The sequence below is a fragment of the Vitis riparia genome, chromosome 10 (genome assembly GCF_004353265.1).
Source record: "Vitis riparia cultivar Riparia Gloire de Montpellier isolate 1030 chromosome 10, EGFV_Vit.rip_1.0, whole genome shotgun sequence".
NCBI classification, from domain to species: domain Eukaryota; kingdom Viridiplantae; phylum Streptophyta; class Magnoliopsida; order Vitales; family Vitaceae; genus Vitis; species Vitis riparia.
In genome coordinates this window covers 19,812,260-19,834,546 of record NC_048440.1, presented here as the reverse complement: position 1 = coordinate 19,834,546, position 22,287 = coordinate 19,812,260, and the positions used below count along the sequence as shown (strand labels likewise).

Genomic DNA, 22,287 nt, shown 5'->3' with positions numbered 1-22,287 from the left:
AAAAAGTTTTTTTTTCATTTTCTTATTTTATATTTATAATCTAGGTTTATATTTTATATTTTCTTCTATGCATTAATCGTTTCTTATTAAGAAATTTTTTTTAGTGTATAAAAAACAAGGAAAAAAAATATCAAGTTAAAATAAAAAGTGAATAATTTTCATAACATATTGATTAAATTAAAAATTAAAAAATAATATAGTAAAAATTAAGTGATTTTGACTTAAAGATTAAGATTTGACAATTTTATAAACATATTTATAAATAATATCAATAATTTAATTAATTATTAATAATTTATATACTTATAACCATTAAAAAAAATATCCCACCAATTTAAAACATATTAAATTTAAAGATAAAGACTCAATTAATAAAGAGTTGAGTGAATTATAATTGTGAAAAATTTTAAAGATTTGGCCAAAGAAGGTGATAGTCTTAATAGATTCGTTTCATGGTTTGAATTTTGGTATCAACATGTTCGAATTTTGATAATTAGTTAAAAAAAAATAAAAAAAACAATTGTTGACATAAATATCCTTAATTATTTCAAATATTTATATATAGTTTTAAAATAAATAATTATTTTATTAGAAAAGAATAATGATATTTTTGTAAAAAGACAGTTAAAAAAATGATAAATGGTAGATTTATAAAATTAAGTTTTTAACAATCTTTTTAATTAAATAACCCATTTTAAAATAAAAATCTTCTATATTTATTTAATTTTGAAATTTTATTTCCAAATATATTCAGAGTTAAATTCAGTTACATGTAATTTACATTTGCATTTTATCCTGATCGTGAGGACGAGGATGGTAAAAAGATAAAACAACAAGAACAAAACGGGGCGAGCGGCCAACAAAACCGAAGCAGCCTCCCTTCTTCTCAGTTATCTCAGACTCACGCTCGCCATTTTTCCTTTGGTTTTCTTCTCCAAACCAACGATTCTTTCTTCTTCTTCTTCTTCTTCTTCTTCTTCTTCTTCCTTCTTATTCAGGTTTGAGGATGTCATACGCTTATCTCTTCAAGTACATCATAATCGGCGATACCGGTAGGTGTTCATATTCATTTTTTTTTCTTTTTAATTATCATTCCACTTGCCCCTACTGATTTCCTTTTGTATTTTTCTCAATTTCTGTAACCCTATCTCAAACCCCTTTTCCCGTTTTTTGATTCATGTTTTCTTTTTTCTAATTTTGTTTGTCCAACTTGAATATCTATTTTGATCCGTTGTTATGCAGGGGTTGGGAAATCGTGTCTTCTTCTTCAGTTCACTGACAAGCGGTTCCAGCCAGTCCACGACTTAACCATTGGGGTTGAATTTGGGGCCAGGATCATCACTATTGACAGCAAACCCATCAAGCTCCAAATTTGGGATACTGTTTGTTTCTTCTTCTCTCTTTTTTTCTGCCTTTCTTCTTGATATTAAATTCTAGCCTAATTTCTTTGATCTTTGTTGTTTTACTGCTTTCAAATTTCAAACTGTTAGTAATTGTGGATTTAGTTCCTGGGTTGATTCTTTTTTTCCCATGGAAGCATGTAGATCTCTGCCTTTTATGTGATTCCAATAATGACTGACTGCAGACTATTACATCAGAAATTGGAAAAAAAAAAAAAGTATAAATTTCTTGACTATGAAATATCACTTTATGATGAAAAACTAAATGGATAACTATTTCAACAATTTGTACACTGTTGCAACAGTCATTTCTGCCATGCTAAACCTTGGGCTATGATTCATACTCACACTGGTAATGATAATTTATAGTGGTGAAATTTGTCCTCCCGTAATTGCATGTCTGATAATATAGGAAAAATCTATTTTTTAGCGGCTCTGCTAGAAGTTTAGATGTTAAATTTTCCATGAAATGTATCAGGCGGGTCAAGAATCATTCAGATCAATTACAAGGTCCTACTACAGAGGGGCTGCCGGTGCATTGCTAGTCTATGATATCACCAGGTATCATTTCTATTTGAATTTATCTCATGCTATGCAGGTGTTTCAACCTATGCTTTGAAAAGATGTTTAATTTATGTTTGTACAAGAATACAGTTCCTATTAGTGCTGGAAAATGGATGCATGAAGATATTGTGCATATTGGCTTTTTTAATAATATTTGAAAAAATTGAAGATATATCCTTGTGGACTTCTTGATCCTATGGACAATTTTATTATGGTTAATTGGGAATGCACTTGAGGATCTTAAACAAACACTTTTTTTAATTCCTATTTGCAAAAGGGAAAAAAAAGGAATAAGAAAAAAGAATGACTCTTTCCAATTGACCAGAAATGTTTTTAATGTGGGAATCTTTGAATTGGCTGCTGAGGAGTCTCCTTATTTGTATTTAATCTTAGTACCTATCAAAAAGAATTCTTGGTCTTAGTGAAATTAGTATAGTCAATGGAATTTTGACCACAGATGAGGTACAACACCCTGTAACTCTTCTATTTAGTGGGAAAGGCATCAAAAGGCACTTACCAATAATGCTACAAACTGCAAGTCCTGCTTGACTTGGGCTATGAGTTAATTTCATACTTTGTTTAATTTAATATCTCACATCAGTTAGGAGAAGAAATTTTGAACACAATATATGTATTGGACTTTCTTTAGTTATATAGACACATTTTCAAGTCATAAGAGGTTCAAAACGAACAATATTTACATAGGAGTAAGTAGGTGGTTACAAATTGTATTAGAACTAAATCTTTGATTCCAGTGCGAGATTCTATCTGGTCCTACAAGGGATCTCTATCTGCCTGGTCATGCAAATACCATGGGACACAAAAAAGGCGTTGTACCTAAAGTTGATTGTCATATCCCGTATTGGCTAGGCGAAGACGTTCTTAGTATTATATATATAGTACACTCCTCTTAACAGTGTACCAGCTAGGGGGCAAGTCGTTACATTTAAATAGAAGACATGAATTTCTTATGCGTTGACATTATCTGACTGGTTACTTATGGCAGTGTCATCTTTGCACCATTTAGTGACGTAATGTATCAGGAACAATAATTTTTTATTATTTTACTCTTCAGGAGAGAAACTTTCAATCATTTGGCTAGCTGGCTGGAAGATGCAAGACAGCATGCAAATGCAAACATGTCGATTATGCTCATTGGTAATAAGTGTGATCTTGCTCACAGAAGGGCTGTGAGCACAGAGGAAGGTGAGCAGTTCGCAAAGGAGAACGGGTTGATCTTCATGGAGGCCTCTGCAAAAACTGCTCAGAATGTTGAGGAGGTGATGAAAATAGTTCTTATCCAAAAATATTCTGTAACAAAAAATGATCATCAATAATTATTCTTGAAAATTGAGGTTGGTTTCTCCTCCCTTTCTTGGTGTCAATCTTTTAATATCAAGAAGTTTTCTGCAGGCATTCGTGAAAACGGCTGCAACAATATATAAGAAGATTCAGGATGGAGTTTTTGACGTGTCAAATGAGGTTAGCTTTCTTTTTGTGTGTTTGCCAACTCACAAAATTTCTCATTACTATTCTTTCCAGAGTTTAGGGTTGGAAAAAGCAGGGTTCCCACATGATTTTTTTCTGTGTGTTTGCCAACTCTTTCCTTATCAGGACAAATTTGTGTTCTTTCATTCCTAATTCCTCTCCCACTCTTAAGACATGCTTACAAAATTTATCGTCCTCTTGCACTGTACAGTTGTAAAGACTCTGTGGGAGATTGCCTTGGCCTTGTTTGGGGCCAATTGGGTGTTCCCAGAGAAAGTTAAAGAGATGTTAGAAAGTTGGAGGGGCCTTCCAAACCGGTGTTTTTTGTGTGGTTGTGAAGAGGAATCTGTAAATCATATTCTTTTACACTGTACAGTTGTAAAGACTCTGTGGGAGATTGCCTTGGCCTTGTTTGGGGCCAATTGGGTGTTCCCAGAGAAAGTTAAAGAGATGTTAGAAAGTTGGAGGGGCCCTTTTGTGGGGAAAAAGAGGAAAAGGATTTGGACTTCCATTCCATTGTGTATTTTTTGGACGGTTTGGAAGGAGAGAAATAGATTAGCATTTAGGGGGGATCTCTAGCTATTCAGAAATTAAAGAATTCGTTTGTTTGTAATTTGTGGAGTTGGGCTAGGGTGTATATGGGAGAGGAGTCCTCTTCGCTTTTAGGCTTTTTGGAATGGCTTGCCACTCCCTAAGGGATGGTGAGTTTTGTTTTTGTTTTGGCGTAAGCTTCTATGTATACTCCCTGTATGCTTTGGGGCTTTTTGCCTTTTTTTTTTTATATATATGCGCTCATTTATCAAAAAAAAAATTTATCGTCCTCTTGCTTGGTGCACCTTCATGAAGCATGGTAGAAAAAACTGACACGGATTTGATGCTTTCATCTGAGCTTATATGAATTGTTAATAAATAATTCTTATTATATTTTCCAATCTGCAAACTTTTGGATAGATCTATTGAAATTTAATTTGACTTTACGATAAAGTAACTCATATTTCATGGAAATATGTTTATTATTTTAATTGCAGATGAGAGATGTTGCTGATGTTGTACTTTTGGTCTTTTTTGCAGTCTCAAGGGATAAAGGTTGGATATGGTGGAATCCCAGGGCCATCAGGAGGCAGAGATGGCTCTTCTTCTCAAGCTGGAGGCTGTTGCAATTGAAATTTGAGACTCCACTTGCTAAATGCATTCTCTCTACTTGCTCATGTCTTTTTTAGTTCTGTCCCTTGTTATTCTGTTGTCTGCATATTAACTTGTTTTGCAGATATGAATGTCTTGTGCATATGACAATATATTTGTATAATCCTTGCTGATATCTGAATTCGTATATATAGAAGGCTTGCCTGTTCTTCTTCTCACTTTGTTTTAGCTATGGCAAATGATATGTCCATTGCTGCTCCGGAACCTTCATCTGCTTGGATGAATCAAGAATGTCAGTGAGCATGCTAGCAGCTTAACTAGCTTGCTGCTCTGGACCCGTCATTTGCTTGGATGAATCAAGAATGTCAGTGAGCATTTTAGCAGCGTAACTAGCTAACATAGGGTGGGATACTAGCAGAGACTTGCAATCTAATATCTGCCTGGGCTTCCATGCACCCATCTCTGATGGCTGTCGTTTGTAGCCTGGTCTGGGGTAGTATGATCCCAAAGCTCCATATGGAGATGTAGCTCGAATTCTTTGGAACGTAATTGGATTGGTCTTTTTTTTTTTTTTATAATTTAAGGTGGTGTTTGTTTTTTGGCTAAATGAAAAAAGTCAAATATTGTAATTTTTTTATATTCAGAATGAAGTAATATGTTGATTTCAACCAACATAATTAAAGTGAATTTTAGAAACAAACAGCACCTAGACCCTTTCATCCAAAACTTAATCGGTGTCCAAACCTTTTATAGCATTAAACATCACACCATTCGGTCGTAAAATGTTTTATTAAATTCAACATTATACCATTTCATTTGACATTCGGTATCACAACATTTCATTTGGGAACCCATGAAAAACCTTAGGCTTACTGTAAAAGTTGTGATTTGGGTGAATCATTCCTAGGTTTATGAGTGGTGTTGTTACATCTTAAGAGTCCTTTCAATATGCGTAGTTATCGCATCGCTGCCGGCAGGGGATAATGTTTATTGGACTTTGTTGTATGATTCCAAATAGGAAGCAGCAGAAGGTGAATCACCAGGGCAACTACTTGGGCAACAAGTTTGGAGTTGATATGTAGAAGAACAAAACAAGACCATATCTGGACCCACACCCCACACCGCAAGCCCTAATCATGCATTATTTGAAAACCTCAATTCCCATCTTTATGAAAAAGAATGTCGGACGTCATTAACAATAACCTTGATCATGCACCCAGTACCCTTGCTTAGTATAAGGATTTAAACCATGGTAGACAACCCTAACATTAGGTGGTCTACAAAGCTTGGACATCTAAAAGGGGAAATGAGGGATAAATTATAAATTAAAGAAAAAGGAAATGGGCACCCAGTGCCAACAGTAGATGCCCTTAGAACTTGGAAAAAGTTGAGAAAGACGATGTAAATTGTAATTCAATTGGTTAATAGAATAGGACGATGAGCCCAATTTTGGGGTGGTGTAGGAAGCCAGTGAGTGACGTGAACAGAAAAGAGAAGAAGATGAAGCATTATTACTAGTATTATTCTATAGTCTATAGATGTTGGAACTTGGGTGTGTATATATATTCCTTCTATTTTTCTCTCTGACTCTCTCACCTCCAGCTGCGTTTTGGGACTTATCTCTGTAGCCGTCTTTGTATCTGAACATTTGGAGTTGAATAAAATATTGTTTGCAAATTGTTAGTGATCATACAGAAGAAAAGGAGAGTGAAGAGTGGAATCCAGGAGGATAGATCTCAAGTGAGATATATGCGTATGTATATCTATATTTATACGTTTTCTCCACTGGGAAGGCTTTGAATCCAATCGATCGGATGGCGAATCAAGCGGGAGGACCCTCGGATTTGCACAAGCTCTTCAAACCCTCCTCCAATCCGGGTCCTGCTACTATAATCCAACCCTCGCCTTCATCCCCAAGCTCAAATCTCCAACCCTATGCCACGCCTTCTCCTTCAACTTCATCTTCTTCTTACCCTCCTCCCACTGGGCCTTTACCATTTCACACCCACTACCTCCCTTACCAGCCCCAGCCCCAACCCTTACCCATCTCGTATCAAACTTCACAGCAACAACCCCACCTCCCTTCCCCTAGCCCTAATTCGGGTGCCCGATTGATGGCTCTTCTTACCACACCCTCCAATCCTCCCATGCCCTTTCCTGCCACAGCCCCTCCTGAATTTTCCATGCCCACCACCACTCCCATCAATTTGGTCACCCCTCAGCCCCCTCCCTTGCGATTGCTCAGCAATAAATTCCCCAAGGGCCGCCATCTCATTGGCGACCGTGTTGTTTACGATGTTGATGTTAGATTGCAAGGCGAGGTTCAGCCCCAGCTGGAAGTCACTCCCATCACCAAGTATGTCTCCGATCCTGGTCTTGTCGTGGGTCGTCAGATTGCTGTTAACAGGACCTATATATGCTACGGCCTCAAGCTTGGAAACATAAGGGTTCTTAATATCAATACTGCATTGAGAGCTTTGCTTCGCGGCCACACTCAGGTTGCTTCACTTATTTCTCTACATTGCTTCCTTTTTACAAGTCCACTGGGGTATTTTCTTTTTCTTTTTCCCTTTTGGTCATTATAACTAAAACCTTTATATTGGGTCGCTGATGTTATTTTGATTTCTAACTGGTATTTCCACTTTCCTGGGCTGGTTTCATGCCATTGGCAGTAGTTTAATGGCATTGTGGCTCAAGATTCCTAATTTCAACCCAGAGCGCATGTTGGATTCTTTCTTTTGTTAGGCCTTTCTTAATTTAATCTTTTCATTTGCCCATCAACAAAACAGGAAAAGAAAAGAGGCTTCTGTTGGATTGTATTATCATTGTAATGTGCTGAATGTTGAATCTGATTTCAAAAGTAGAAGAAAAGGTTTTGGTAGGATAGTGATATTGGCATTTTGAACTTCATATTTGTATGAACAAATAAAATGGAATTCATTGATCAACCTCCTTCTGTTATTTTTATCTTTGTAAGTTATATAATAAAAAAACTGCCACATGGCAATGCAAACATGTTTTCTAAATCAAATGATTTTCGTTTTTTATTTGAACTGCTAAAGAAATCGCATGAGTAACCTTGCTCTCAAGAAATTATGTTCTGTTTTTAAATAAAGTTATCAAAGAAATAATTTTCACATAATTGTGGTGTTGGCTGATGATCCCTAGACCATAAAGAATTGCAAAGCTAGAAGCTTGAATTATGAGGATACGTTTGGAATATGAGAAGCTTAGAATTTCTTTGACTGTGGACATGGAGTGCCATCTTTACTGCTGGTGATTCATGAAGTAGTTCTTGGTGACTAAAGAGGGGGGGGGGGGGGGGGGGCGCGCTTTTGGGGTTCTGTGCATCTGTTCCACTCAAAATATTAAATGAGGAAAAAAAAAAAAAAACATCTATTAATAAGGCCTTCATTATTGGCATTTTTTTCCCTAATAGCATGTACTTGAGATTAAATCCCTAGCTTTACAATGGTCATTGCTATCCCTTGTGTTGTATGAGATGCACTAAACATTGCATTTTGTTTTTATGGAAAATAAAAGATAAATTAAAAACGTTAATAAAAAAAGGGGGGCACACCTTATGTACAGAATAGGAACCACCTAGACAAAAAGGGAGTGCACCAACTAGAAGAACAAACTATAAGCCACTATCCACAATTTAGATCATCAATAAAGTCCAATAGAGAAGCGCAATCCCTCCCCAACAATATTCCAAACTAATTCATAAGAGACCTAATAAGGGATATTCTTTTAGCTTAAGGTCATTGAACTCTACCCATCGAAGGTCCTTTTATTTCTTTCCCTCCACATACACCAAAACAAACAAAGAGGGGCCATACTCACACGCACGCCCTCCTTTGCCCCTTGTCCGTGCATTTTGCCTTCCAACCCAGGATGAGCTTTTTCACAGATTTTGAAAATACTTATTGAAACCTAAGGATTGCTAACAAAATGTTCTACATTTTTCTGGTCTTTCCGCAATGGAAAATGACATAGTTTGTTGATTCCTCACTAGCTTTATAAAGATTGCATCTATTGATCATCAACCATCCTCTCCTCATAAGAACATTGATGGCTGGAATCTTCTCCCACACAACCTCCAAAAGAAAAAAAAAAACTAACTTTCAGAGAGTTATAGCAAGATTTGGAATGTTCTCTTCTTCTCCTCCCTCCACGATAATCTATCCCACCCCAACTCTAGCACTCTTGCCTTGTGGATGAGCTCCGTGAATTGCATCACAACTCCCTAGTCCCAGTCTTGAAAATGTCTTCTAAACAAGATGAACCAAAAGACTTCTCCCTCCTTTGCCACCCATAAGTCAACTATGGTTGCATTCCTATTAAAGGCAATCCTCAACAGCTAAGGGAACACTTCTTTCACATCGCACTCACCTATCCAACCAGAATTTGGTTCTGAGGCCACACCTAACCAGAATAGAGGTCCTAGGGTTGAATTCCTCTCATCCTCTTCTCATTGCTTTCCATAAACCCATATCTAAGGCTTCTCTCACGTCCAAAGTACACCAACCTTTCTCCACCTCTCCATATTTGCATTGGATTATCCTCCATGGGCTATCACGCTCAAGAGCATACCTCCACAAGCATTTGCCTATCAAGGCTTTGTTAAGAACTTCCAAACTTTCTAATCCCCAAACTACCATTCCTCTTATCTTTGCACACTATTCTCTAGTTCATGAGGTGCATTTTCCTCTCTTCAGAATGACTTCTCCACAAGAAATCTCTTTGATGTTTTGGGAATGAAATACATGGGTAGGCTTGACAGTGAACTTTTTATGAGGGTCAATCTTCCTCCTCTCTATAAGTATTGATTCTTCTTAGGGGCCAATCTTCTTTTGCACCTCTCCTCAATCGAATCTCATACTAGCTTACACACCAAACCTGCACTGGAGCTTCTTTTTTCGAGTCTATAGTCTTATTAGTGATCAATGTTGCATCAAGAATTTGTTTTCCCTCCACAAATACATTTTGATGCTCTAGCACCCCCTTAGCAATCAACCTTTTCAGTCTATTTGCCAAACCTTGGCTATGCCTTTGTAGAGGCTCCCAGCAAGGCTAATCGGCTGAAGTCCTTTGTATCTTCATTCCCTCCTTTTTTTAGGAATAAGTTACTTCTTTTCTCACTCAGAATTTGCAAAGTGCCAAGAAAAATTCATTTGGACCTGGCATTTATTGCCTCCAACCCTGAAAGAGAGGCTACCATCTCCTCCTTCCTAAGGAAAGACATTCTCATCACCAAGGATTGCATAAGTCTGGTCCTTCATGAATCTGTATATTTGGTTCAATTTCTGTATCTGTTTGTTGCACGCAATTGCTTGATTTAATAATTTGTTGAACATATTATATCAAAATTTGATAAATATTTACTCTTTCTATCATTTGTGTTCATTCTTTTTCTTGTGTAGAGGGTAACAGACATGGCTTTTTTTGCTGAGGATGTTCCCCTTCTGGCCAGGTAGCTCTTTACATGCGATTGCTCAGTTCTTCATATGGATCTTGTTGGAATTTTCTAACTTCCATCTTCTGCAGTGCAAGTATTGATGGCCTGGTTTTCATATGGAGGATCAATGAAGGCCCGAACGAGGATGATAAGGCCCACATTACTGGAAAAATTGTTATTGCCATTCAAATAGTAGGAGGAGGGGCATCAGTGCATCCACGAGTGTGTTGGCATTCTCACAAACAAGTAATAATTAATCTGTAATGCATCCAAAGAATTATTTCTAATGTGTGTTTAGTATTTACAAGGTTTTGGACTATTTTATTCCATTTTTTTGAAGTACTTATCTTGGTAAGTCATCTGCATAAAATGTTACACAGGAAATTTTGGTTGTTGCAATTGGGAATCGTATCCTGAAAATTGATTCCACAAAAGTAGGAAAGGGTGAAGTGTTTTCTGCAGAGGAGCCTCTTAAATGTCCCATTGATAAACTAATAGATGGGGTTCAGTTTGTTGGTAAACATGATGGTGAAGTTACAGAGCTGTCAATGTGCCAATGGATGACTACCCGTTTAGCTTCAGCTTCAACAGATGGCACGGTTGGTATTTATTCGTTTTTTTTTTCCTTTTAAATTTGTGAGTTTATATTTACATGGGATTGCCTCTATAGTTTTCAATGCATCTTCTTATGGTTATTACTTGTATAACATATGAACACCAGAGAGGCTTCTTCTTCTAAATATTTTATTTTATTTTTTTTGATAGGCAAACCAGGGAAAATAAAAATCAAGAAGCCAAAGAAAAGAACATCCAAAAAAAGCAAAGAAAAGAAGGCCCCAATAAAAAAAACTTAAGCCATCCCGACCTTCTTGATGAAATCCAAAAAAGATTAAATTCTTTTCTGGTAAAAAAAAAATGATTAAATTCTTCTTCTTTTAATTATTTTATTTTTGATAGGCAAGCCAGGGAAAAAAAATTAAGAATGCCAAAGAAGTGGCACAATCCTGGCATGTAGGAAGTATGCATGGAGCATCCAAAACAAGCAAAGGAAAGAAGGCCCCAATAAAACGGGCTTAAACCATCCCAACCTTCTTGATGAAATAGAAAAAAGATCCCTTTACCTAGCAAAAAAAAAAAAAAAAAAAAGGATTAGACCACCCTTACCAGAGAGTCACTTGACCAAGAGAACCAAGTGCTATAAGGAACATCTTTCAACTTAAACTCTTATGGTTCCATCGCTTCAGAAGCTTTGTGGGATTTTTCTTTCCATATGCACCAAAAAGAGCTCACCGGCATGGTTTTTGATACATTCCTTCTCTGCTTGCCCAAAAAACCTTCATGCCATCTCAACAAGATCTTCTTGAACAACAAATCGGGTAACCCCATGTAAAATTGAAAATGAACAATAACAAAATCTTTGGCCACTTTTAATGGATATGGTCAATTGTTCTCCTCCCTTTCTACACAAACTACACTATTTCACCAATATTCTCCCTTTTCTTTCATCAACTGATGCTGGAAAAGAAATGTTAGGCCCAGAAGAGAGTTCATTGTAGAAAGATTTAACCTAAATTACAGTTCTGAGAAATCTTCAAGGTAAAGCGTCCTCCTTTTCCTGTTTGATCCCATTGTTATAGATGTAAGTGAGAAATATCACAACTTGCTCCAGCTCCCAATTATTGGAATATCCAACAAGCAGCAACTCCAATGATCACTCCCTTCCACTGAACACCAATAATTTTTTATTAGAGCCTTTTGTTTGCAATGAAGCCAAAAGGGTCTGGATACCCATCCTTAAGTGGTATCTCCCTACACAAAGCAATCTTCTAAAAATCTAGTGCCTAGCCTGTTGGTCATTGAGATACAACTCAAACCTGAAAAAACATCCCAACCCATTCTAGTAGTTGTCCAAACATGCACTTCCAATGGTCCCCTTTCATATGGGGCTGCAACTTGGGCGAGTTAGAAGGTTAACCCACGCCAAACCCACACATTACTATGTCCAACGTATGCCAAACCAAGGTCAAGTTAGGAAGTTTTAACCCACACCAAGCCCCACGGGTTACGGTACCAAATAAAACAATTATTTTAAAGCCTAAAAAAATATAAGCTATATTATTAAATAACATGAATATCTCAAAATTGTAAAAATAAATCATTAGTTACTAATTTAATATAGATAATTATTTATAAGCTCAAACTTCAACTCTCAAAGATACTTAACAATTAAAGGAAAATGATAGCATCATTAATCTAAAATAATTAAAAACTAAGAGAGGTTAAATTTCTTTCTTATCTATGTTTTTTTTATATATATTTTAATAAAATAATATATAATATAATTATAAATAAATAAATAATATGGTTCAGGTTTCAGTGGGTTGCCTGAACCTTTAACCCACACCAATCCTAATATTTTTGGGTTGGTTTTTTTCTAACTTAGGCCCAACCTAGCCCGTTCAAATCTTGCTTGTGCCAACTTGAACATTGGGTGGACAGGGTTGGTAGGTTGAACCTGCTCAACTTACAACCCTACTTCCATATCTAGAATACCAGACACCACCAACTCCCTAGACTTGGCTACCACTACCTTCCTCCAAAATCTATCTCTAGTCTCTCACGAGCCTCCATAATCACTTGCCTAGAAAGCTTTATTAGGAACAAGCAACCTGTAAATCCCTAGACCACCTGCCTCTTCTGTTGAGTGAACAGTCAACCAGTTGATTAGGTGGATGTTCCTTCCATATTCTCCAGCTTCCCTCAGAAAGTCTCTTTGCAGGTTCTCTAATCCATCACACACCTCTATTAGTATTACAAAAGATGGCATGAAATACAATAGCAAACTCAAGGTGTTTTTTATAAGAGTGAGTCTACCTCCCTAGTGAGATATTGTCTTTTCTTAGATGCTAGAGATCATTCAAATGGTTGGTATAGTGCTATTGAATAAATAAATCCAATAAGGTTTAATTATCAAATCTACATTTGATGAACTAAAAGTTTTGAAGGTTGTCAACAAGAATTTAATGTTTGTGCATAGTCGTCAAATGACTGAGGCTAGGTGATGCTGCTGCTGCTTGCTTAGATGATGATCTCAACTACTCAAGCTTAGACCTGGATCACTTGGTTCTGGTATTGGAAAATTCAGAATGTTTGAATCTGAAACTTGAACATGAAACCATGTCCTGTATGGTATAATCTGGGTTGTGAAGAGTTGGCTTGACTAAAAATTTCCATCTGTAAGGGAGATAAAAATGTTGGACTTTTGTGTGAGTTGGCTTAGTTAAGATCCTCATGGAGGATATTTCTCCATACTGACATGGTGACACCATGGTGAGACTTATAATAAGGGTGGGGAAGTGGACAAAACTTAAAATTTAAGGCACGTAGGTCCACTTTTAGGATGTATTTACCCATTATATGACAACGAATGATGGTCACAGAAAATCACACCCACCCTAACTAATCATGGGAATCCTCATACTGTAGGAAGTATCTCTAATAGGGATAGAAGTTTAAAATGTCTGAGCCTAATTTTGTGGAGTTTTTTTTTTTTTTTCTTATGAGGCTGGGTATACATGCAGGCAAGCAAAAAATATCTTATTTTATGTTTTATTTCATGTGACTTTCTCTCATCAACCAGTCATCTTGTGTAACAGGTGAAGATTTGGGAGGACCGAAAACTGGTACCCCTTGCAGTACTGAGGCCACATGATGGTCAACCTGTTAATTCTGTTACATTCTTGACAGCTCCTCACCGTCCTGATCATATTATTCTTATCACTGCAGTATGTGCCCCCAGTCTTCTTTTGTGGAATTGTGTTTTTAGTCATGTTAGAATAGAATAAGTATTTTGATTTCACATGGATAGTATTAATCTATTCATGTTAGTTTACTGTCAAGGATCGCCTTTACATTGATATACACATACTGTGTTAATAGTTGCTTAAATTTTGATTGCAGGGACCACTGAATCGGGAAGTGAAGTTATGGGCCTCAGCAAGTGATGAAGGATGGCTGTTGCCTAGTGATATTGAATCGTGGCAGTGTACGCAGACTTTGGATTTAAGGAGTTCAGCTGAACCCAGGGCTGAGGATGCGTTCTTTAATCAAGTTGTAGCATTGCCACATGCTGGTCTTTTTCTACTGGCAAATGCAAAGAAAAATGCTATGTATGCTGTGCACATAGAATATGGGCCTTATCCTGCTGCAACTCGCCTGGATTACATAGCTGAGTTTACAGTCACTATGCCAATTTTGAGTCTTACTGGAACAAGTGATAGCTTACCAGATGGAGAACATGTTGTACAGGTCTATTGTGTCCAAACACATGCTATTCAGCAATATGCCTTGGACTTATCACAGTGCCTGCCACCACCTCTAGAGAACTTGGAATTGGAGAAAACTGACTCCAGTACTTCTTGTGGTTTCAACACTGCTAATTCTGCTGCTTGTGATACTTTGGAATTATCTCATGGAAGTAAACATATTGAGATGTCTGTAGGTGGTGCACCCCCCTTGCCATCGATACTTTCAAGCAGCTCTGAAAATGGTCCTATAGCTAGCCATCCTGTAAACTTGGCTTCTTCTGAGGTCACAAGCTTGCGAGAAACTGCTACTTCAGGTATGGAGTCTAAGTCAAGTGCTTTACCATCGAGTATCAGTTCTGAAAATATTCATGCTGCATCACCTCCTCTTCCTTTGAGTCCAAGATTATCTGGAAAATTATCTGGTTTTAGAAGTCCATCAAATAGCTTTGACCCCAGTCCACCACTCAGCAATCATGGTGGTGACCAGCCAATTCTTGATTATTCAATTGACAGGAGAATGGACACTGTTAGAGAAAACTTCGCTGATGCACCTCCTTCAGGTGAGAATTTGAGGAAGGATGAAAAAAATATTGCACAAAATGATATTTCAATGGTTCCTAATCCTCCTATAATGTTTAAGCATCCTACTCATCTGATAACTCCATCAGAGATATTGTCTGCTTCATCAGAGAGTTCTCAGATTACTCAGGGTATGAATGTGGGAGAGGCAAAAATCCATGATATGGTTGTCAACAATGATCCAGAAAGCATTGAGTTAGAGGTTAAAGTTGTAGGTGAGACAGGAATTCCAGGAATCAGCAAAAATGATGAGCTTGAGTGTCAGAGAGAATCCCACGTTATTGTTGCAGAGAAAAAGGAGAAATCCTTTTGCTCACAGGCCTCCAATCTTAGCATTCAAATGACTAGAGATTGCTGTGTGGAAACTTATACCATTGAGGGGGCTCGGCAGGTCAGTGATGCTAATGTTACTGCAGCAGTAGACCTATCTCCCAACACTGCTGATGAAGATGTCCAAGATTCAACAAGAGATGTGTCTGCAAAGATTGGTGAATCAACTACTCCCATGATAGTGCCACAATCCTCCATCCCATCCAAGGGGAAAAAACAGAAAGGAAAAAATTCTCAAGTTTCTGGTCCATCAAGTCCCTCTCCTAGTCCTTTCAACTCCACAGATTCATCCAACGAACCAAGTAGCAGTTCAAGTCCTCCATCTATGGATGCTGCTTTTTCTCAGTTATTTTCTATGCAGGAGATGCTGGACCAGGTAATAATTTAAAGTAGGAATTTTCTATATGTATGGTTCATAATTATTTAGATTGGTCTTGATGAATGAAGTCCCAAATATTGGTATATCGGTCACAAAATATCTTGAAGATATCTAGTTATGCTTTGTGATCATTGAAATCTTCTGCTTTATTGATTACATTCCGTAAATCATGGGTGATCTATACTTCTAAAGTAAGCATTTTTGTTAGTCAGTTAAACTGTGCACCTAAGGTGGATAATAAGATTCTCTTTTTTATCAGTTCTTGTATATGTGGATGCAGTGATTAGCCTGGTAATTTCTTTCAGCTAAGTAATCAATTGGAGCTGCAAAGGGATGCTAGGTTTTTTTATGTGCTTTCCTTTTTAAGGCTCAGGTGAATTTGTATCATGATATAAGATATTTTTCTCCCAAGGGATGATTTTGATGTCTTCTATTACCTAAGGGTTGAGCTCGTATCTTTCTTCATTCAGTGTACTCATCAACACTAACAGTCAAGGATGTCATATTTCTTAGCACAATGAATAGGGTTTCTGAACATTCCATGTGCTTTTGACTGTGATACTTCATACTTCCACTGAAAAACATTGAAGGATCTTCCTCTGTATCTTTTCTTCTTCTATCATTAAAAATTTTCATATATTTCGTTTATTGTAGCATACAGTGATGAGAGTACTCACATATCCCCAATGAGGGGTTTGGAATTGTTAAGTTAGATAAGATAAGAGAGCAGGATGATTCAAGAACTGCCTTGAATGGTTGCAAGCAGAACTTTAACCAACCACATGGATATGTATCTTTCTTGTAAGAGATGGTTTGGGTTTAAATATATAAAAAAATTTAGGATAAAGAGTGCATTTCCAAGACCACCCCCAAAAGAACTGCTGCTATTTATGCTTAGCAGTCTTATTTTTACAGGCATGCCTTGAGCTTTTTACTGGAGACTGGCATGATAACATGAAAACTATCCTCTATTCCCTATGACTCCATCTTTGTTGCGTATTGTGAATATAAATGTTGGCTATAATTAATTCAGAGACCGTAAGGGTTTCTGAGATTCTCTAATCTTGTTTGGCGTATATGTATCTTAGGTAAATTAATATATGCTTAGAATGTTATCCCCATTTTGACTTACTATAATATAATTTGAGACCTTGAAATTTCTAAGAATGTCAAATCCTTAGTCAGCTTTTATGTATCTTGGGTAAGTTCATATACTTAGTCTCATTCCATTCTGATTTATGATTTTTTAATATTTTACAGTTGGTGAACATGCAAAAGGAGATGCAGAAGCAGATGAATGTGATGGTGGCTGTTCCTGTTACCAAGGAAAGTAGAAGACTGGAGGCATCATTAGGCCGAAGTATGGAGAAGGTTGTTAAGGCCAACAGCGATGCCCTATGGGCTCGATTCCAAGAAGAAAATACAAAACATGAGAAGTTAGATCGAGACCGTATGCAGCAGCTTACAAATCTGATCACCAATTGTATAAACAAGGACTTGCCATCCATGTTAGAGAAAACAATAAAGAAGGAAATAGCTGCAGTAGGACCAGCTGTAGCTCGTGCAATTACTCCAGTTATAGAGAAAACCATTTCTTCAGCTATTTCTGAATCATTCCAGGTTTGGACATTGATGGTTATCAATATCTAGATCTTTTTTGGATGTTCAATTGAGTTTTAATTGTTCATTCTTCTGTTTTATGTTTGCTTTCTTGTGCAAATCATTGGGAAAGTGCTGTTTCAGGAAATGCAGCCATCATTATGAATGACAGAAATAAATAGAGAATGTTATTTTGAAAATTCCTAGAAGTCATTCATCATCATTTGCAGTGATGGCACTTATTTTCTTTAATGACACAATCCTCTATTCTATATGATGGATTGACTACTTCAAATGCTTTTTTAAACACAATGCAGACATGCAATTTCCATGGAGTGTCCAGATGTATCTCATGTGCTTTTATTATTTGTCTTGTGTAGAAAGGGTTGGGTGATAAGGTGGTGAATCAACTAGAGAAATTAGTTAACTCAAAACTTGAATCTGCAATGGCTAGGCAAATTCAAATACAGTTTCAAACTTCTGGCAAGCAAGCTCTTCAAGTAAGTACAACTTCAACATTGTTGAGATGTCTATTAATGCACTTGTGAAAACATTTACCTTTGAGTGTGGAATGGCTTGGTTTAGCCTAAATTTTATGCATTTAAATGTTTGCATTTCAATTGTTTATGTCTACATTCAAAATGTTCACCTGTTTGGTCTCAGCAAGAACTTATGCTGGTTCTAAGGAAGTTCTAGTCAAACTCAATAAATTCAAGTTCCTGATTGCAAAAGAAGTTTAATGAAAATTGATTCACATATTTGTATAATATGGACAATTAGGTGTAACCTAGTTTTATATACAAGAATATTAATCAGTTGTCTTGCTGGTCCTGTGGGAGACACTCAGTTTTGGTTGTCTGAAGCTCTGAGAAACTGTTGAAATGTATGTGGCACACAATGCTTTGGTGTCTGATATGATTGTCCATGCAAATTTCTAATCCAAATCAAATGGACAAGAGAAAGTGGTACAGAATCAATTTAGGGAGCTTATTATCAGTAGGAAGTACGGGGAAGAAGGAGGAGGGTGGATCTCTCATGAGGTTAGGGAGGGCTATGGGGTGGGGTTTTGGAAGGAAATTAGAAAGGAAGGCGTTCTGATGTTTAAAAACGTTTCCTTCACTGTAGGGGATGGTAGAAGGGTGAAATTTTGGAAGGACATTTGGTGTAGAAACATTCCCCTTTGTGAGGCTTTTCCTACTTTGTTTGCCTTTGCGGTCTCTCAAGATGCGTGGGTAGCGGATTTTTGGGACTCTATGGGGGAATGCGGGGGGATGGTATCCTTGTTTCTCTAGACCCTTTAATGATTGGGAGATGGAGGCAGTGGTGAGTCTCCTTTCGTTCCTTCAAGGAAAGAGGCTTTTTGTTGGGATGGAGGATAGAGTGTTGTGGAATGCTTCTAAGAATGGGATTTTCTCTGTAAAATCCCTTTACAATACTCTTGATTCTAGTGGTGCAGTCCCGTTTCCTTGGAGAATCATTTGGAGCCCTTGTGTGCCTACAAAGGTGGGCTTTTTTGCTTGGGAAGCTTCTTGGGGGAAGGTTCTAACCCAAGATCAACTCAAAAGGAGGGGCTGGATTTTAGCAAACAGGTGCTTCTTGTGTTGTGATGAAGAGGAGACAATAAACCACATCCTTATTCACTGCCACAAGGCGAGGGTGCTGTGGAATCTTGTGTTTTCGTTGTTTGGTGTTAATTGGGTCCTTCCGCTTACGGTTAGAGACACTCTCCTTGGTTGGTCCGCTTCCTTTGTGGACAAGAAGCGAGGAAAGACTTGGCGGACAGTTCCTCTCTGTTTATTTTGGACGGTTTGGAAAGAAAGAAATAGGATAGTTTTTTATAATGAGGCTTTGTCGATCCAAAGAATGAAAAACTCCTTCGTTTGTAATCTTTTCTCTTGGTCTAAGTCTTGTTTAGATGGAGAACCCCGTTCCTTAATTAACTTTGTTGATTGGTTGGGTTCTAATTGAGGGTTGGTGAGTATTGATCAAAAAATTGAGGGTTGGTGAGTATTTGCTTTCTTGTGTTTTTGTTGAGGGGTTTCTCGTGTATACTCCCTATATGCTTCGGGTTGCCTTCTTGCTCCCTTCTTTTAATAAATTTTCTGTGTTTTATCTATAAAAAAAAAAAGTGGTACAGAATCAATTTGTATTAATTTGAAGAAAAAGATAATGATGTGGGTAGATTAATTTTGAAATATTTTGATCTAGTCTTCCAAGTTGATTTTGATTCTAGGTTGATAGATGCTTGTTCTTGAATCAAAATGTAATTAGGGCACAAAAAATGGCTGATCTCAATTAAGTTGTCTTTCTTGGTCTTGAGCCTTGAAGGGATGAGGAAGGCCAATTGTGTTAAGTGTTTTGATCTTCTTCTCCTATGACCCGTCTTGTAATGATCTTGGCTTTTCAGAAGACCTATACTTCTCCCTGAAATGGAGAGTCCCTATTTTTATAGGGAATATGGAAAGTTGGATAACTTGATATACTTGAATTTGACTTTTTGATGAGGGAATATATTGAAATTTAAATTTGAAATATTTCAGTGATGTGTCTTCTCTAGGTGTTAACACATGCCACTTCAATAGCTTTTGATATGGTTTGAGCCAACTAAAATTTTGGTGTTTAATATGATTTCCAGAGAATGAATTTTTAGAGTGCTGAAGTTGCACATATCCATCCAGAAAGTGCTGCATATGATTGTTTCTATCCTACTGAATCAGACTCCTCCAGTATCATTCTTTTTGCAGCTCATTTGTAGAGCCCAGGTGTACAAATAGGATATATTTTTTTTTCCCTGTTTTGCATTTTATATGTATTTTAATTCATGTTGAAGTGATCAAACTCCTGAGGGAATTTCTAGTAGCTCGTATTTACCTTGGTATTTTTCAATTGTTGGTGCCTTTCTATTGACTTGAAGAGTGTAAGTGCTTTGGTTGATTGTTTCTGTATTGAAATGAATAGTCATGCAATCCTTTTTATGGATTGAAGTTGTTCCACTGTTTTAACTTCTAATGATAAAATAGTTGAACCTAATCTTGCAGGATGCATTGAGGTCTACTTTGGAAGCTGCAGTTATTCCAGCATTTGAGATTGCATGCAAAACCATGTTTGATCAAGTTGATTCTACATTTCAGAAGGGGCTTATCAAACATACATCTGGTGTTCAGCAGCAGTTCGAGTCTACACATTCAACCCTGGCTGTTGCTTTGAGGGTATGGATAGCTTAGCATGATATGAATAATAAGATGCAGATTAGATATGCTTCATATACCCAATTTGTTTGCTTGTGTTTGTGTATGTGTGTTTCATTAGAGATCCATCGACTGTGATCCAAAATCCTATTCCAAGACCAGGCTCCAAAATTAGTTTATGTTTTCTTAAAAGTAGTAGTTTCTTCAGCATAGATTTTCTGTGTTTGCTGGATCAGAGTAGACTCAATGTTATTGTCAACTGCTGTGCTTTTGCGGATGTTACACAGGATAAACAATGGCAATTCTATTTGTACAATTGCAACTCAGGTGAAATAACAGAACTAGTGGACATGATACTTGTAGGTTTGAATGTCTTTCATACTTGCTGCTGGTGTTCCATGCTGGGTATATAACCATATATTTTTCACTCTTGTGATGTTGTCTCATATAGATACATAACCATATCTTTTTTCGCTCTTACATGTGATGCCAATTTGAGTTACAGGATGCAATTAATTCAGCATCATCAATCACAAAAACCCTAAGCGGAGAGTTGGCTGATGGCCAACGCCAGATCCTAGCTATTGCCGCTGCAGGTGCAAATTCAAAAGCAGTGAATCCCTTGGTTACACAGTTGAGTAATGGGCCATTGGCTGGTCTGCATGAGATGGTATGCAGTCTTTCTTTAGTAATATGCATATGCACTCACTCCTGACTATCTTTAGATATCTCCAGCTATTACTTATTGTGAGGCATTTAGTTTTTTCTGAGATTAAGGGAGCTATATTTATAAAACAGGCTGAAGCACCTTTGGATCCGACCAAAGAACTATCCAGATTGATATCTGAGCGCAAATTTGAGGAAGCATTCACTGGAGCTCTGCACAGAAGTGATGTCTCAATAGTATCATGGTTATGTTCTCTGGTAAGTTCTGCCTATGCTTGTGTATGTGTGCACATGTTCACACCTATAAGTTGACACACACTTGCTACAACGGGGCATGTGGTTGAGGGAGAGGCATAGGGAGGATGCTCCATGTAGAAGTATCCTGATTGATATTATGAAAAGCCCCTGCCTGATGTTCAGAAAACCAAAAACCAAAAACCATGTTCAGTTACAGCTTAATGTATTGGTATTGAGGGCCAGCAGTTGGATAATCGTATTGCTCAGGGGAGAGTCTTGCATGTTTTCTGACTGGCGGTCGCTTTAGGGTAAGAATCAATTGACATTTCATTTTCCCCTTCTTTCACCAGGTTGATTTGCAGGGGATTCTGTCATTGGTACCTCTACCTCTAAGCCAAGGAGTTCTGCTGGCCCTCCTCCAACAATTGGCCTGTGACATCAGCAAGGAAACACCCAGAAAGCTTGCATGGATGACAGATGTGGCTGTTGCCATAAACCCTGCAGATCCGATGATCGCACTGCATGTGCGGCCAATCTTCGAGCAGGTTTATCAGATACTGGGCCATCAGCGAAACCTACCCACAACCTCTGCTGCAGAAGCATCAAGCATCCGCCTTCTCATGCATGTCGTAAACTCTGTTTTGCTGAGCTGTAAATGATTATCCTACCTGTGCAGAATTGTTACTGGGACGTCCGGATTGTATAGATAATCTAGGAACTTTTAGGGAAAAAAAGGGATTACTTGTGTATCAAGTTGGTGTTCTGATGATTTGTGCCAAATTTGTTAGTGTTATATACTGCTTCTCTAGGATACCATTTTGACTTAAAACATATTATTTATCTTATTTTTTTTTTACATCTTCCCATTTCCACTCACATTCCTTAAATAATACAAAACATTTTCCTTATTTTCAATCTCTCTCTCTTGTCCCAAGTCTCATCCAGT

General features: G+C 37.3%; 2 protein-coding genes across 2 annotated transcripts; both read left to right on the top strand.

Moving 5' to 3' along the window:
• Nucleotides 1-864: 864 nt before the first annotated feature.
• Nucleotides 865-4,813, top strand: LOC117922909 (ras-related protein RABB1c-like). Its single transcript, XM_034841124.1, has 6 exons — nucleotides 865-1,052; nucleotides 1,243-1,382; nucleotides 1,879-1,961; nucleotides 3,040-3,244; nucleotides 3,378-3,446; nucleotides 4,524-4,813. The coding sequence occupies exons 1-6, from the start codon at nucleotides 1,007-1,009 to the stop codon at nucleotides 4,614-4,616; spliced, it is 636 nt and encodes a 211-aa protein (XP_034697015.1). The 5' UTR covers nucleotides 865-1,006; the 3' UTR covers nucleotides 4,617-4,813.
• Nucleotides 4,814-5,976: 1,163 nt separating this feature from the next.
• LOC117923938 (enhancer of mRNA-decapping protein 4-like) lies at nucleotides 5,977-22,199 on the top strand. Its single transcript, XM_034842444.1, has 12 exons — nucleotides 5,977-7,093; nucleotides 10,022-10,071; nucleotides 10,146-10,302; nucleotides 10,437-10,655; nucleotides 13,713-13,841; nucleotides 14,017-15,648; nucleotides 16,912-17,271; nucleotides 17,631-17,750; nucleotides 20,289-20,459; nucleotides 20,944-21,108; nucleotides 21,237-21,362; nucleotides 21,692-22,199. Exons 1-12 carry the CDS (start codon nucleotides 6,410-6,412, stop codon nucleotides 21,998-22,000), a joined length of 4,122 nt encoding a protein of 1,373 aa, XP_034698335.1. The 5' UTR covers nucleotides 5,977-6,409; the 3' UTR covers nucleotides 22,001-22,199.
• Nucleotides 22,200-22,287: the final 88 nt, after the last annotated feature.